This window comes from Sphaerodactylus townsendi, linkage group LG03, assembly GCF_021028975.2.
Source record: "Sphaerodactylus townsendi isolate TG3544 linkage group LG03, MPM_Stown_v2.3, whole genome shotgun sequence".
NCBI classification, from domain to species: Eukaryota; Metazoa; Chordata; class Lepidosauria; order Squamata; family Sphaerodactylidae; genus Sphaerodactylus; species Sphaerodactylus townsendi.
The window spans coordinates 146,847,670-146,864,998 of NC_059427.1; the positions used below are offsets into that span (position 1 = coordinate 146,847,670).

The 17,329-nt window shown below is 48.6% G+C and overlaps 1 protein-coding gene across 1 annotated transcript; it reads right to left on the minus strand.

Annotated features, from left to right (window-relative positions):
- Positions 1 to 2,399: 2,399 nt before the first annotated feature.
- LOC125429415 (caveolin-3-like) lies at positions 2,400 to 10,680 on the minus strand. The gene is made up of 2 exons (XM_048490521.1): positions 10,531 to 10,680; positions 2,400 to 3,769 (listed from the first exon to the last, which is right to left on the minus strand). Exons 1-2 carry the CDS (start codon positions 10,642 to 10,644, stop codon positions 3,419 to 3,421), a joined length of 465 nt encoding a protein of 154 aa, XP_048346478.1. The 5' UTR covers positions 10,645 to 10,680; the 3' UTR covers positions 2,400 to 3,418.
- Between the last annotated feature and the right edge of the window lie 6,649 nt (positions 10,681 to 17,329).

A 17,329-nucleotide genomic window follows, 5' to 3' on the forward strand; every position in this document is an offset into this window, starting at 1 on the left:
TTCAGGGCTGTGTGTGTTCTGTTGTATCAAAACCTCTGCCCAGAAAAGCTGAATTCTGCAACTTGCATAAATCATGCAATCTGGCATGCATTCTATTACTGTAGTGCTGTTTCTTCACTTACGTGAGAGGTAAGTTTCTGCACAGGGGACTTGTTGGAGGGCCTGAGTGCCTGGGAAACACTCGAGTACGGTGGCACACCGCTGGAAAAGGGTCTCTCACATTCCCCCGACTGACCTCTCCTTCCAAAGTGTGGATTCGGAGAAACTGCTGAGGTTGCAAGACCTCCTGGCTCCAATGTGTACGTGCAAGATACCAAATCCTCTGCTCTAACCCATGCTCTTTGCCCCGTCCATTGTGTTGTGCTTCCCCCCACCTGCATGCCCTGTTTGTTTTTCCACCTGTAACTGTCAATAAAAGGGCTTGGGAGAAACGGGACGGCAGAGTTGCCCCCTGCATCTCTCACTCGCCGAAACGACATGCTGCCTCAGTTGCTGTAAGACAACAGGGACTGAAGCTTGGAAATCCTGCCCTGCTGCTTCTCCGGCTTGCAAAACTTCCGAAGGGATTGCCCATATGCTTTCAAGCGTTTCTTTGTGGCTACGATGGCTAGAAATTTGTTTTTGTTCTTTTAAGTCATAGAGCTTAAGATTCCCATGAAACTGGATTCTGGGCCTGGTATTGTATTTTTCTCTCTGAAGTTAGACAACTGGTCACCTGGAAAAAAGGTCTTATTGGTCATGACACCAAAATTCTGGAACTCCTCCCGAGGGAAATTCATCCATTTGACACTATTGGTGACTTTTGCCAGTAGGTGAAAACTTTTTTTCTGTCTGGCGTGCCTCTAATAACTTCTACTGGTCCTCCAGTTAGCATTCTTTTTGTGTTTTAATTGAATTATTTTGATCATTTTAATTGTATTTTTAATTGCACAGATGTTCTTAATATTTTTTAGGTTGGCTGCCTCGTGGCCCTGGTTGGGTGGTAAGGCGGTATAAACAATAATAAATAATGCTGCAGAATTGCAGCGTGTACACAGCTCTCCTTATTACTTTGATTAATAAGATCCATTCAGCATTTGGAGTCCCTCTCCCTCTGGTGTCCCTTATTTTACATCTCAGTCTCTTGCACTAGACTGGATTTATGAACCCTTCCCAGAGAGTGTCCGTCAGGACAGATTTTGAATAAACGAAGCACTGAAGGCTTGCTTGGGCTTTATTTTCAGACAGTGCCAGCCACAGATGCAGGCGAAACGTTAGGAACAAGATCCACCAGACCACAGCCACACAGCCTGGAAAACCCACCAGAACCAGTGCATGAATGGTTCCACGCAAGGACCAATACTAATTGGGTGGTCCTGGGGCCTCTTGCAATAAAACTGCCACGTCTTCCTCCAGCCACCCGCTGTTACAATTGAGGGTTGAACCGTCACCCCAAACCGTACAGGAAACAAAATAGTTAAAATGGGGAGGGGGGGGCGGCGATTTGGATTAGCACCCAGACTTGCATACAGGTTTGAGGCTAACAAGGCCTCGAAGTAGTCATGGCGGTCTGTTTATCTTGCTGGCCGACTGAGCCGAGGTGGCCCGGCTGGATGGCTTCCGGAGGGGAACAGAAAAGGGTGGTTCAGTCTTAGCGCTTTTCTGCATGTCAGCGAACTCCTGATTTTCGTGGAGGTAGATCCACAAAGAACAGGAATTGGATTTGGCACAGTTCTTCCACACATCTGCCTCCCTCTTTATTTTCATGGTTGTGGAATCGGTTTATTTTCTTCCATAGGTGCCTTAAATAATCAGGATTTTCAAGGGAAGGTACTGTCAGTATTGATGGTATCACAGTTATCCCCCCCTTTTAAAAAAGAGCTCTAAACGGTTGATATATCAATATGCCATTTAAAGGTCAAGCAGATTATCTGAATTCCCAGATTTCATTTTTTAAAAGGAAGTCTCTGTCTTAGTCCCTCGCAGAGATATATATGCCTTTTCCCTTATATCTCCACAAGAGAAGAGGCTAACTTTTTTTTAAAAAATGAACCAACTTGGTCTACCGTGACGGCATCTCAATATTTTAGGGCAGTTTGTTTTAAAAAACTAAAAAAATGAAAGGGGATGACAAGAGGGAGGGGTTTGACGATGACAGCTGTCCAATCATCAAAAAGTGGGCGGGAGTGGGTGGGGCAAAGAAAATCGGCAAACGTTGTGCATGAGGAGGTTAAGAGCTCGTGTATCTAATCTGGAGGAACCGGGTTTGATTCCCAGCTCTGCCGCCTGAGCTGTGGAGGCTTATCTGGGGAATTCAGATTAGCCTGTGCACTCCCACACACGCCAGCTGAGTGACCTTGGGCTAGTCACAGCTTCTCGGAGCTCTCTCAGCCCCACCCACCTCACAGGGTGTTTGTTGTGAGGGGGGAAGGGCAAGGAGATTGTCAGCCCCTTTGAGTCTCCTGCAGGAGAGAAAGGGGAGATATAAATCCAAACTCTTCTTCTTCTTCTTCTAACTGAAAACTGGCTTCCAGAAACAAATAAGGAAAAAAGGGGTCTCAAAAGAACTGGGGGGAAATGGGGAAGGGGGGGGCGTACTGCAGTGACAGAATAGCACCCATACACAGTCTTTCTTTTAAGACAGGGGTCTCCAACCTGTGGCCAATTGGCCATGCTGGCAGGGTCTGATGGGAATTGTAGTCCACGAACCTCTGGAGAGCCACAGGTTGCAGACCCCTGTTTTAAGAGATAGCACCGTAGTGAGAAATGAGACGGAGGGAACTGAATCAAGAGATTGGGACTTTGGGGGAAACGCCGGAATAACTACATTAGCATCTCTTACCCAGAATGGCCCCAGTTCTGTCTACTGAGATAACCTTGTGGCTAGTTCAAGTAACAGACAAGGAACTCAGAAGGGCCGCATGGGAAAACGGATATAAATTCACGCGGCAGATTCCGTTGGGGAAGTCTGTCGTGAGCTTCCATCAACACAAATGCAGCTCTTCAGTGGAGAATGGGATTCTTGCCGAAGAATTGCCCACAGAAAGTTAGCGTGACTGGGAGTGGTTGGATTTCTCATCTCTGCAGGGCTTTTTAGAAGGAAGGTTTGGAACCACACAGGCGAGCCGCAATTGCACGGGCAACGTCTGCAACAGAATGTAACTTTTGCTCAACTTGAATGTTGTAATTGCACCAAAAGTTTCTTTGGGAGCTGCACGCTGCCCTCTCCTCTCCCCCCCCCCCCCAGAACCTCATCGTTGGTTTCTGATTCCGCATTTTTAAAAAGTCTTGGGTCAGCCCTGGATATGCAGGAGGGGAAAGGGATGATTCGTAGGACGGGGGAAATGGCTTCCGCCTTCGTGCTTCACTTTAGAGGTTCCTAGCCCAGTTGTGGGGGGGGGGGGGTTGAGAGAAGGAAGATGGTGCCAGAGCCGGCTCCTCAGTCCTTGGCCCGTTCCTTGCGCAGGGCTACGCGGACATCGCTGCAGATCCGGCCCATGGCTTCGAAGAGCGGGTCGCAGAAGGTGCGTATGCACAAGGCGTAGCAGCGCCCGCAGCACTGTATTTCTATGAGGTAGCTCTTGATGCAGGGGACAGCCCCCCAGATGTGGCAGAAGGAGACACAGGCAAAGAGGAAGCCCCAGAGTAAGGCCAGTGGGACGCCCAGCGCCCCCGAAAGGATCCGGTAGCACCAATACTTGCTGACGGTGAAGGTGGTGTTGCTGGCTTTCCACACCCCGTCGAAGCTGTGGGTGCCCTCCGGTTCGGCGATCACATCTTCAAAGTCCACCTGGAAAAGTTGGAGGAAGGCCATGAATCTGGCAGAACTTGCTTTTAAATCAGGGGGTATATGAAATGGGTGTCTTAATAAAAGCAGACATGGACTCCTTCGCTGGGCCCTAGGGTTGGCAGCTCCGGCTAGGGAAATTCTGGGAGATTCAGGCTGGCGTCTGGGAACGGGATGACTTAAGGAGGGGAGGGATCTCAGTCGGGTATAAAGCCATAGAGTCCACCCTCCAGAGCAGCCATTTTGTCCTGGTGATCTGATCTCTGTACTCTGGAGATCAGTTGTCATTTCAGGAGATCTCCAGGCCCCGCCTGGAGGTTGGCAACCCTAAAACGAGTGCCCAGTCCCACACAGGTGGGGTCAAAGGGCAGAGCTTGTAAAGCTAGACGCTGCTTTAACCACACTGGACCTCTGGATCTATTCCTTTAAAACAGGGATCTTCAAACTATGGCCCTCCAGATGTTCATGGACTACAATTCCCATCAGCCCCTGCCAGCATGGCCAAGTAGCAGGGCTGATGGGAATTGTAGTTCATGAACATCTGGGGGGGCATAGTTTGAAGACCTCTGCTTTAAAACAACTAAATACTGAAACCTTTGGGTGTGTGTTTATCAGTGGGAGAAACAGCAGGCCTCACAGAGGCTGAGCGGGGCCAGGCAACTGAATGGGACTTACTTCTGAGTAAATGCTGTCAGGATGTAATTCTGCATCAAAAAATAGGCCGCCTATTTTTGTCTTTGCTAGGGAGCGGCATCGTGCGACATTCAGAAGCAATGTGGTACCGCGGTTTCAGCGTCCAGTGTGGCCTAATGGTTCGAAAGTCCAAATAGGTCTCGGGAGATCCTGGATCGAATCCCCACTAAGTTCGCTTGCTGTCCGTCTGAAAAGTTGGCTGTCAAGTGGCAGGCAGAAAAGATATGTCAAAATGCTTGTACACGCGTGCTGTCCTGCTTGAATGCAGGGACAGCGACCTACCAAACGGTTTCTAGCTGCTGGCAAGCAGAGGAACAGCCCAACAAAATTCAGTTCCCGGTTAATGAGCAGATTGTGAGCCAAACTAAGTGTGGTGTTCAAAAACCCCTCTTCCCAGGCCAATTTTAGCTTAGAAAAAACAGTTGGCTCCGAGGCACCATTACTCAGGAGTAAGCTCAGTGAAGCAACCGTGCAATGCTTCAAATGGGTAAATCACGATCCTAGGAGGGTTTACTCAGAAGCAAGCCCCATTGCCAGCAACTGAGCTTTCTCCCAGGTAAAGGATCATGCCCAGACCAGCCTAGATGTGTGTGTGGGGGGGTGATTTTCCAACCCCCTCCCACATGATGAACTCTGTGCGCGAGTGCCCACAGAGAGGGCTCTGAGTGCCACCTCTGGCACCCATGCCATAGATTCGCCACCACTGTTCTATAGGGAAGGGTGGGCTAGAAATATTATAAATAACGAGCAAAAGTGAAGTTAAAGTTAGAAAAGTATGGCTGGTATTAAATGGACTAAGCCTGAGGATTATCCTTCTGGTATGTGCTGTGTTCTATTTGCTTCACTCTATGTCCTTTTTATAGCTGTTCCTTTCCTTGCAATATGCAGTAACAAGCAATTCATAGAGGCTGGAGTTGGAAGGGATAATGGTCACCTTGCTTCCTAGTCTAAGCCACAAAAAGTTAAATTGCCAACACACTTGGAGAAACAAACGTCACGACCCTTTAATGACGTTTCAAGATGTGGAAACAGGCATAGAAGTCAGCAACATCTCTTGGAGAGACAGGTCATTTCTCCCTTGGCAACCAAGGATTGTCAACAGGTTGGGTTGCCAACTCTGAGTTGGCAGATTCCTGGATATTTGGGGATGGGGCCTGAAAAGGGTGGAGTCTGGGGGGAGAGGGCTCTCAGCAGGGGTGTGATACAACTGAGCCCATGTTGTGAAGCTGTTTTCTTTAAGGGAGAACTGATTTCTGCAGTATAGAGATCAGTTGTAATTCAAGGTACACTCCAGGCCCCATCTGGAGGTTGGCAACCCTACCAACAGGATGGCTGACAAATGTCCTGTTTCCTTAATAGCAGCTTAATATGTGAAATGGGCAGTCAAAGCAACCCATTAAGCCTCTATTGAAGGCAAGGCAGTTTTTCTCAGAAGCTAAGCAGGGTTGGTCCTAGTTCAGACCTGGGCATTATATGGCCCGTGGGCCACATCCGGCCCGCCGGATGACCCTGACTGGCCCCCCTGCCGTGCTGGGGAGCGAGGTGTCTTTGAAAGCCCTGCAGAAGCCAGTTGCCTTGGCTGCCTGCTTCTGCGGGGCTTTCAAAAGCGCCTCGCCCCCCTGCCTTTTGGCCCGGCCCTCCACAATATTTTCTGTTTCTTATGCGGCCCCATGGAAAAAATAATTGCCCACCCCTGGCCTAGTTAGTACTTGGATGGGAGACCATCAAGGAGTACCAGGGCTGCTAAGAAGAGGAAGGGAATTGGCAAACCACCTCTTGCCTTGAAAACCCTTTTGTGTTGCTACAAGTCAGTACTTTACACACACACAGAGGCTCCTTCCGCACAGGCAGAATAATGCACTTTCAAACTGCTTTCAGTGCTCTTTAAAGCTGTGCGGAAGAGCAAAATCCACTTGCAAACAGTTATGAAAGTGGTTTGAAAACGCAGTATTTGGCGTGGGCGGAAGGGGCCAGAGTTTTTTTCCCCTCCAAATAGTTGCCAGTCTTATAATTCTACTTCCAGTTGATAGTGGGAGCAGAGAACAACCCTGGTGTAGCTGGACCCACTAATTGTCCTTCAGGTATTATGCAGTTGTGCCATAACCAACCTTAAATATCCCACCTTCGGTCCAAGTTGTGGCAGAGGCGTAGCTGGTCCATACTGTGCCCGGTGCACACTCTGCGTTTTCTTGCCCCCCACCCTCAGTTCAGCCTGAAAGTACAGCGGCCTGTTCACTTGAGGCTGAAAATGGCCTGGTGGGAACTACACTTCCCAGGAGACACTGGGGCTCGCAAGATCTCCTGGGAAGTGTAGTTCCCACCAGGCCATTTTCAACCTCAAGTGAACAGGCTGCTTTTTCCAGCCTGCACTTTCAGGCTAAACTAAGGTAAGTGTAGGGGCGGGGGGTGGGCGCCACGGGGGGTGGGCGGCAATTTTGCCCCCCCCGGGCCTGTGCCCGGTGCAATGCGCACCCCCCCCCCACCCTCTGGTAGCTCTGCCTCTGAGTTGTGGCTGTTTGGCTAAATAATTTTAGGGCATCCAATGGGGAAAAAACAATACTGAGAATTGTAATAATTCAAATGGGATCATGTACTTCCTTTCCACAGCCCTTTTGCAAAAAGACTTGGCCTGGAGGAAGACGTTCTGCTTTTTAGTGTGCAAAACAGGCCATATAAAACTTGTCATGCAATGACATCACTTCTGGCAGACACCATTACTTTGAGCCTGTTTTCTGTTTGAGCTCCTGTTTTCTTATCTCCCGTGGTCCAATTGGTTTCGGATCCCGTGAATTTCTTCGACAGATAGGCACAAGGGTGGAGTTTCCCGTCCTCCCCCCTCTGGAGGAGAGCAGCACCCATAGCTACATCCGAGGCATTTACATGAACTATGAATGGTTTCTTGGGGTCAGCATGGTAAAGAATGGGTTTGGATATGAAGGTCCTTTTAAGCCTGTCAAAAGCTGTTTGGCAGGCCTCAGTCCAATTTAATCGAGCTCCTGGCTTGCTACTCTGGGGTCCCTTCCCCTTGGTTCTCAATAAATCAGTCAGAGGGAGGCCTATTCCTGCAAAGTCTGAGATTATAGAAATTGGCGAACCCCAGAAATGACTGTAGTTGTCGCCGCGTTAGCGGAGCCTCCCATCCCACAAGATCCTGCACCTTATTGGGGTCCATCTCTAACCCTTCCTGTGAAACCCAGAATCCAAGGAAATCTAGCTTATCTCAGTGAAATTCACATTTCGACAGTTTGACGCACAATTGATTCGCCATCAGCCTCTTTCACACGTCCCACACCAGTTTCACACGGTCTTCCATGGTTTCAGTATATATCAGCACATCATCTAGGTACATCACCAGCCCCTTGAACAATAGGTCATGCATTATTTCATTGATCAGATTCATGAATACCCCTGGAACCGCACTCAACCCAAAAGCCATAACAAGGTACTCGAATTGCCCATAGCGGGCGTTGAAAGAAACTTGTTGTAAATATGCTGTGCGAAATCCACCATAGACTCCCCAGATACCCAGATTGGGCACTTGCATAGATAGACAGAGTTTGCTGTTCCTATGCTTAGTGTAAATTCATTTGTTATCTAGTAAAGTTCTACAAAACAATTTCTGCCCTATTATTTGCTCTGCTAATTCATTGCAAAACAACACCAACTCCTCAGGTGGTGGCTGGAAATCGACAAACAATAGCTCCCCTGGAGAAAATGGCTACGTTTGAATTCCGGGTTTGATTCCCAGCTCTGCCGCCTGAGCTGTGGAGGCTTATCTGGGGAATTCAGATTAGCCTGTGCACTCCCACACACGCCAGCTGGGTGACCTTGGGCTAGTCACAGCTTCTCGGAGCTCTCTCAGCCCCACCCACCTCACAGGGTGTTTGTTGTGAGGGGGAAAGGGCCTTACAGGAGAGAAAGGGGGGATATAAATCCAATCTCCTCCTCCTCCTCCTCCTCCTCCTCCTCCTCCTCCTCCTCTTCTTCTTCTTCTTCTTCTTCTTCTTCTTCTTCTTCTTCTTCTTCTTCTTCTTCTTCTTCTTCTTCTTCTTCTTCTTCTTCTTCTTCTTCTTCTTCTTCTTCTTCTTCTTCTTCTTCTTCTTCTTCTTCTTCTTCTACGTTGGGGGATGGATTCTATGGAATTAGGTCCCGCCGTGATCTCTCACACACCCCACCCTCTCTGGGCTCACCCCCAAATCTCCTGGAATTATCCCACCACTTTTCCCCAGGAGCAGAAATTTGGGCAGAATTCTCCCCTTGGATGCCCCATCTACTTGCTGTTTGCCTGCCTGGAGCACTTTGGGAATTAATAAAAACTCAGTCAAAGCCTTGGTGGTTCACGCTGTGGAAAGAAAGGGATTGAAGGCCCCTTTGCCCACGAGGCAGCTGAAGAGAAAGTGACTGGGCAAGGGCATTATCAACGTTTTTACACTTGCCAACCTCCAGGTATTGCCTGGAGATCTCCCAAGAATCTCCAGGTACTTCACAACCCAGAGTTGGCAACCCTATAACACAATGTGGGTGCCGAGAACATTGGAAGGGATAAAAACCAACTATGATGGACACTAAATAGGAGTTATCCAAGGACCAAATTACACCCTCCCTTAATTCCCCATTGTTCATACTTTATGAATCTTCTTATCCTTAGCTTCCCACAATCTTTTGTTCTCTGTTCACTGTCAAACTTTAGACAATAAATCTTGTGGAGAACAAGGCCTGTATCTTTTTTCCCGGTGCTTTTTTTTTGGGGGGGGATCCAATTTATTTATTTTTTTACATAATACTTTTTATTAATTTCCTTCTTTAAAAAAACATTGAACACAAAACATACATGAAACCATTGAAACACCTAAGACATCAACAAATATTAACATGTAACAAAGGACCCACATTTACAGTTACCCAAACATAATCTATTCTACCCCAACTACCTATAACAATAACACATAATTCAATACATCTAAATCAAATCAGTTACTTCACCATTCTTTGGTAATTTATTCTTCAGCTTTAATAAACTTAAATATCTATACTATACTACCTTATTTTTCATTCCATATTTTTAATATTTAACCTACAAATATACCTTGTATTTCATAATGCTATATGTCCTTCGTATTTTAATTTAAGTAAACCAAGGGGGGAGATCCAATTTAGTGTGGCCAATAGACCCGGAGGAAAAGATCCTCTGCTTTTCATGCAGGTTTAATGCATGGAAAGGGTAGTTGAAGGTTTTCATGGCATGGAAGTAAATAAGACCTGGTGAATAATATTCTATTAAGCTTTCCCCCCTCCAGGTAGTTGGCAACACACTTTATGCTATACTGTGCCTTAGGTATTGATGGTGATGTACAAGTTAACTGGGGTGGGGTGGGGGGAGAGACTGAGATAGTAGGGTGGCCAACTTCCTGGTGAGGCATGGAGATCTCTGAGAATTACAGCTGATCTCACTACAAACTTCTGTCCCCCTGGAGAAAAAGGGAGGTTGCAGGGTGGACTCTATGACATTATATGTAACTGAACCCGCCCCTCCTCAAACCCTGTCCTCCTGAGGCCCCACCCTTAAATCTCCAGGAATTTCCCAACCTGGAGATGGCAACCTTATGCCTGCTAGTGCAGAAGGCACTGTGTCGGCAGAAGAGTGACAGAGTGGAGCTGTTTCCAAATGCCTTAAGAAGAGAAGAAGAAGAGTTTGGATTTATATCCCCCCTTTCTCTCCTGCAGGAGACTCAAAGGGGCTGACAATCTCCTTGCCCTTCCCCCCTCACAACAAACACCCTGGGAGGTAGGTGGGGCTGAGAGAGCTCCGAGAAGCTGTGACTAGCCCAAGGTCACCCAGCTGGCGTGTGTGGGAGTGTACAGGCTAAACTGAATTCCCCAGATAAGCCTCCACAGCTCAGGCGGCAGAGCTGGGAATCAAACCCGGTTCCTCCAGAGTAGATACACGAGCTCTTAACCTGCTACGCCACTGCTGCTCCTGCACCCCCTTCCCACCCCTCTTAGTTCAAAAGACCCTGCCTCTCCCCCAACCCCCCATTTTTGTACCATGTTTCTCCTGCAGGCATCCTCACCTTGACCACCTCTTGGTTGATCTGCTTGGGATCTCTTTCCACCAAGTCGATCTCTTTGGAGAGGGGGTCTTGGGATTCGATCTTCCCCAGAGGCAGCTCTTCCTGCTGGGCCATTGCTGGGGCCTTGTTCCTGCTCGGCTCCCTTCGCCACTGAAGGGCGGCTGGCAGTTGTCTCTGGCAGTCAGGCCGGAGCTCCCGCGATCCCCCCCCCCCAACAACTGTTTCCTGACTGCAGATTATAGAGAGAGAAATGTGTTCCGAAAATAGTCCTCCTCAGAAGTAGAATGGGGCAGGGCAGGGCTGTTTATAGGGAGGCTCCTTGCGAGCCCCCAACGGGTCCTATTTTTCATAAGCTCAGTCCTGACTGTCCCCCACCCCCTTGCCTTTTAAAAACACCTCTTCAAAATGTTATTACTTTTTGGATCACGAGAATTGCCGTTCCTTGAGATCAGATTCCCTCCCCCTGAATCTCCAGAAGAATACAATAATTCTGCAGCAGGATTCCTCAATTCGGTGCCTGTGGGGCACCCGCCGCTGCCAACTTTCCAGGAGGCTGTGCAGTGTTCTTAGGAACCGGGAAGTCCAATGCGGGGCTTTCACCCAAGCAAGGATTCTAATTGACCACTGGAGATTTGATCGGGCAGATTCGTAAAATTGTTGCATTTCAGGTTAAAGAGTTACCAGCGGAAGATTATGAACAGATCCGGCTACCATGGACAATTTACCAATCAAACAAATATAGCGTCGAAATCTCTCCAGTAATATATTAAGTGTATCTGAATCTTTATTCTTAGGCCGTAAGAAACTGATGTTTAGACGAAGATATATTTACAATACTTTTGTTAAGATACAATTAATAGACTAGAACAATAGTCGTTAACAGTTAGAAATATATTAAGTAGATTGAGGGGAAGTCAACGGGGAGGGTGAATGGGTGGGGTGGGAGGAAGAAAGGGAAGGAGGGAGGGAAATGGGAGGGAAGGAGCTTTTGATTAATTAAGGAAAATGATATATGAAGTGAATATATTAGATAACTATTAACTGCTCCCTTTTTGAAGTTATGTATACACTATAAGTTAGACAGTGTATAATTATTTACAATCAATTGATGAATGAATATGTACAGCTGATTATTATTTAATAAAGTTAAAAAAAAGAAACTGGGAAGTCCAATGTGGGGCTTTTACCCAAGCAAGGATTCTAATTGACCACTGGAGATTTGATTGGGCAGATTTGTAAAATTGTTGCTCCTGTGGCAGCTGACACTACAAGCAAGGATCTTCGCTGTGTGACTGAAAGTAAGCCCTGGCAACCATTTTGTGACTGACTCCACCTCTTGTAACCATTTTATCACTGTGTCCACCACACTATGTCAAAATTCCAAAGATGCCTGCTGGTTTCAAAAGGTTAGGGGCCCAGACACCTGTGACACATTTGAGGGATGAAATTGACTGCTGAAACAGCAGTCTTGAGGAAAGTTGCACATTTCTGTCCTTTGTCTATCGCTGCTGAAAAGTACATGCCTCAAGCATGTGAGCATGTTGTCTAGAAGGACTTTCCTGTCTTGCAAAGGACCCAATCCATGTTGGTGCCATTTTTCTGCTCAGTCCCTCTCAAGTACCATTTTCCTTCCTCTTTTTTTCCTTTTTCAAAATGCTGTACAGCAATTGTGACTCTATAGTGCACACGCAAAACAGCAACCAATGAAAGAGGGGTAGCATCATTTCAAACTTCACAGCAAAATGGTCTCTCTGTGTACCAGATAACACCTTTTCTAGAGCCTGACAAGTATTATTAGAAAGAAGGTGTAGCCAGGTAGGACTTTTGCCCAGGAAGGCTTTTGAAGGCACTTTCTCACATGCCAAATAATGCACTTTTGATCCACTCTGCAGCTGGATTTTATTGTGTGGAATGGCAAAATCCACTTGATAACCATCATTATAATGCATTGAAAGTGGATTGAAAGTGCATTAGTCAGCATGTGTAAATGCATCCTGATTTGACCGATTAAGGTTTGATTGGGTGTACAAAATGTTGCATTGACTGCAGCGGCCCCCATCGAAACAAGGATCTTCATTCTGTGACTAACGGTAAGCTGGGGCAGCCATTTTGTAGGTGGCTCCACCTTCTGCATCCACCATTTTGTGGCAGCCATTTTGTGGCTGCATCCACCACACTGTGCCAGAATTCCAAAGGTGCCCACAGGCCCAGAGAGGCTGGGGTCCCTACTCTAGTGAAGAAAAGAACAAAAAAAAGAGGGCAGTGAGTCACCACAGCAGCTGCGATGATCTGAATGCCAGTGTGGAGTCTCTGTGGAACATGTGTAGAAGGGGAAAGTCAGGAGAAAGTGCATAGAAAACATCTACGTATGGAACCTCAGTCACCAACATGCAGGCCTGTGTGGTTGCAGAGGTGATGAAAGAAATATGGAGAATCCTAGCTGAGTTGGAGCAGCTTATCAAATGCCAATTGCAGACTCCTGTGGGTGAAAGAGACAGCTTAACTTTCACTATCCACAAAAACAAGAGGAGACTGAAGGGTTAAAACTAAGGTGACCAGATGGTCACCTTTGTGATCTGGGACGGGGAAGCTGACGCCCAGGGCATACAGAACTTCTGGGGCTTACCGTTTAAGCCCTGTCACCAGAGGCGACAAGCGGCAAGCTGGCCCTAAGCTCCATGACGGCCTGAGGCTACGCCTGCCTTAGCCCCAGAAGGCAAAGTGCAGCAGCCTCCCCAAAATCGAACAATTTGTTTAACCCGTGGGACGCGGGACAAATTGTCTAAAGGTGTGACGGTCCCGCCAAAAGCGGGACGGCTGGTCAGCCTAGTTAAAACCCTTCTCCCTTCCCTATACAGTCAGAGGCAACTGAGACTCAGCCAGCCTGCAGTTGAGGCTGAAGTCGCCTGATCTTTTCCTTGTCTGTCTCCTTTTTTTTTTTGAATGAGAGTACAGATGCACACTTGTGAATGTGTATCTCACACCCAGAGTGCTTCCAGTGCATCACTGCAGAGGTGGCATCTCTTGCTGTATAATTGGGCCGGTGGATCCTGATGATGAACCAGGAAAAAAAAAGATGGCTTCTGGGAAATGTAGTCCTTGGCCATCCAGGAGGGCCCAGATTTCAACACCTCCTGGAAGGATATCGAAGAGATAGAAAAAGTGCAGAGAAGGGCAACAAGGATGATTGAAGGATTAGAGCACCTTCCTTATGAGGAGAGGCTGCAGCGTTTGGGACGTCTGAGGGGGGATATGATTGAAGTCTACAAAATTATGCATGGGGTAGAAAATGTTGACAGAGAGACATTTTTCTCTCTTTCCCACAATACTAGAACCAGGAGTCATCCAGTGAAAATGCTGGGGGGAAGCATTAGGACTCATAAAAGGAAACACTTCTTCACGCAACGTGTGATTGTTGTTTGGAATGTGCTGCCACAGGAGGTGGTGATGGCCACTAACCTGGATAGCTTTAAAAGGGGCTTGGACAGATTTAGGGGGGAGAAGTCGATCTATGGCTACCAATCTTGATCCTCCTTGATCTCAGATTGCAGATGCCTTAGCTGACCAGGTGCTCGGGAGCAGCAGCAGCAGCAGAAGGCCCTTGCTTTCACCTCCTGCAGGTGAGCTCCCAAAGGCACCTGGTGGGCCACTGCGAGTAGCAGAGAGCTGGACTAGATGGACTCTGGTCTGATCCAGCAGGCTCTTTCTTATGTTCTTAAGGCCATTGCTTTCACCTCCTGCATGTGAGCTTCCAAAGGCACCTGGTGGGCCACTGCGAGTAGCAGAGTGCTGGACTAGATGGACTCTGGTCTGATCCAGCAGGCTCTTTCTTATGTTCTTAAGGCCATTGCTTTCACCTCCTGCATGTGAGCTCCCAAAGGCACCTGGTGGGCCACTGCGAGTAGCAGAGTGCTGGACTAGATGGACTCTGGTCTGATCCAGCAGGCTCTTTCTTATGTTCTTAAGGCCATTGCTTTCACCTCCTGCATGTGAGCTTCCAAAGGCACCTGGTGGGCCACTGTGAGCAGCAGAGTGCTGGACTAGATGGACTCTGGTCTGATCCAGCAGGCTCTTTCTTATGTTCTTAAGGCCATTGCTTTCACCTCCTGCATGTGAGCTCCCAAAGGCACCTGGTGGGCCACTGCGAGTAGCAGAATGCTGGACTAGATGGACTCTGGTCTGATCCAGCAGGCTCTTTCTTATGTTCTTAAGGCCCTTGCTTTCACCTCCTGCATGTGAGCTCCCAAAGGCACCTGGTGGGCCACTGCGAGTAGCAGAGTGCTGGACTAGATGGACTCTGGTCTGATCCAGCAGACTAGTTCTTATGTTCTTATGACTACACTTACCAGTAGCCTGTGCTGTAGGAAGCCATACTCTCCAAGATGGGTGTCTTTCGACGAGGACTAGGTTCTTCCTGCCCGGGAGCATGGGACAAACTCTGTCCAGCTGCGGCTGAACCAAAAGAGCCCATTTGCAAGTTAGGGGAGCCTGCGTTTGTGTGTGTGAATGTATGGGGTGGGGGGGGGATCTGTAAGCTTTTTTCCCCATTTAATAATTAGACTAGGTTTACTTTATCTATAGTAAACTGCAGGGCCAAGCAAGGAGGAACGGCAGGAGGGACTAGCCCCCTAGGAGGGTGCCGTTTACCCACCAACAGTTTTCTAGAGCCTGTTGTATTTGTTTGTACAATGGGCTTTGCTGCTAGTACATTTTCTAAGCGAGTCAGCCAGTCTTTGGCTATCTGGGACGAGCCAAGCCAATCAAATTTCCAGTGGCCAATCAGAAGCCTTGCTGAGCAAAAGGCACACTTGGCCCCGCGCACATTCTTTGAACGCCTCTGCACCCCCACCCTAACATTACTTCCCCCCATGTGTCACTGGGCAGCCACATGATTACTGCTTGCCCCAGACTCTGTGTAGAAGAAGAGAAGAGTTTGGATTTATATCCCCCCTTTCTCTCCTGCAGGAGACTCAAAGGGGCTTACAATCTCCTTGCCCTTTTCCCCTCACAACAAACACCCTGTGAGGTAGGTGGGGCTGAGAGAGCTCCGAAGAACTGTGACTAGCCCAAGGTCACCCAGCTGGCGTGTGTGGGAGTGCCCAGGCTAATCTGAATTCCCCAGATAAGCCTCCACAGCTCAGGCGGCAGAGCTGGGAATCAAACCCGGTTCCTCCAGATTAGAATGCGCCGGACTCCGTGTAGAAGAAGAAGAAGAGTTTGGATTTTGGATCCCTTTCTCTCCTGTAGGAGATTCAAAGGGGCTTACAATCTCCTTTCCCTCCCCACTCACAACAAAAACCCTGTGAGTAGGTGGGGCTGAGAGAAGAGCTGTGACTAGCCCAAGGTCACCCAGCTGGCGTGTGTTGGAGTGCGCAGGCTAGTCTGAATTCCCCCAGATAAGCCTCCACAGCTCAAGCGGCAGAGCGGGGAATCAATCCCGGTTCCTCCAGATTAGAATGCACCTGCTCTTAACCACTATGCCGCTGCTGCAAGTAGCATGGAACTTGAGTCTGTAGCTGTGATTCCTATACTGATACCATGAGGATTTCTGAAACTTCTTTTATACTACGCAGCAGATCTGCAACAGTTTTATTACTCTGAGGACCTCCAAGTGAAAGTGCTCGTGGGCTTTCATTAGGCTTGTAATAAGCCAATAGCAGCTTTCTGGAGCCCATCCACTATTTTTACTGAAATGCGCTAGGCTCTCTCCCAAAGGGCTTCAGCACTGGCTGTGCAGACTGCTTTGAGGCTGTTTTGACAGCAGCTGTCGCCACAACTACAAAGACTCCTTCCCTAATGACTTCGACTGGAAGATGGCGGTTGTGTGTGCCGGACAATATTTTGAACAATGTGTTCATTTTAAAAGGCATCCTGATAAACAGAGCTATTGCTTGACCTGCTGAAGAGCTGCATATTGGAGCTGAGCATAGCCGCACTCCCTGACATCTCGTCAGAAGCATACCAGGGGCAAATGGAGCCCGGAGACAAATTGTCTCCAGGACACCCCCAGGCTCTGCCCCCCACTACCCTAGCTCCACTTCTGATGCCCCCAAGCTCCACCCCCACTGCCCTCAACCCTGCCCATGTCACCATGGACATGGGCAAGGTCTAGGTGCTCCACCTCCCAGACTCCCCCCTGCTGGCTGCAGGTTTCCCTAGCGGCAGCTTGCAGAATCTCTTCTAAAGAGGGGGGAGTCCAGGGTGGGAGTTGAGGCGCTTGGAGGCAACAGGAAGTCCTGCTGCCTCCAAGCCCTCAAAGCTTCCTCAGGAGATCCTGCTGCCTCGCCACGTTTTTTTCGCGTGGCCACCGGATGTGGGGTTGCTGGACGCACTAAGAAAACAAGGAGGCTGTGGGGCTTCCCTGTCCACGTCGAGGGGACCCGGATTTTGTGCCCCCCATGTGACCAGAAGAGTGGCGCCCGGGGACAAGGGGTACCCCTTGTCCCTAGGCAGATATGCCACTGCATCTCCAGGTTGGCTTGGCTTCCAGCAGCTGCTATTTTGTGATTGCCTCCACCACCATGTGTCAGAATTTCAAAGGTGCCCCCAGGTTGGGGATCCCTGCCTTAAAGTCCTAGAGCGGGTGCGTGATGGCAGCCAGCATACCACGTCTAAATCTACTTGTTGGGTTAGCAGCTACTGGACGCCATAAGTATGAGTCATGGGTGGGCGCATGCACGCACCCTTTGGCACTGAGATTGGTCTGAGAGCCAGTGTGGTGTAGTGGTTAAGAGCAGGTGCAGTCTGATCTGGAGAACCGGGTTTGATCCCCCGCTATGCCACTTGAGCTGTGGAGGCT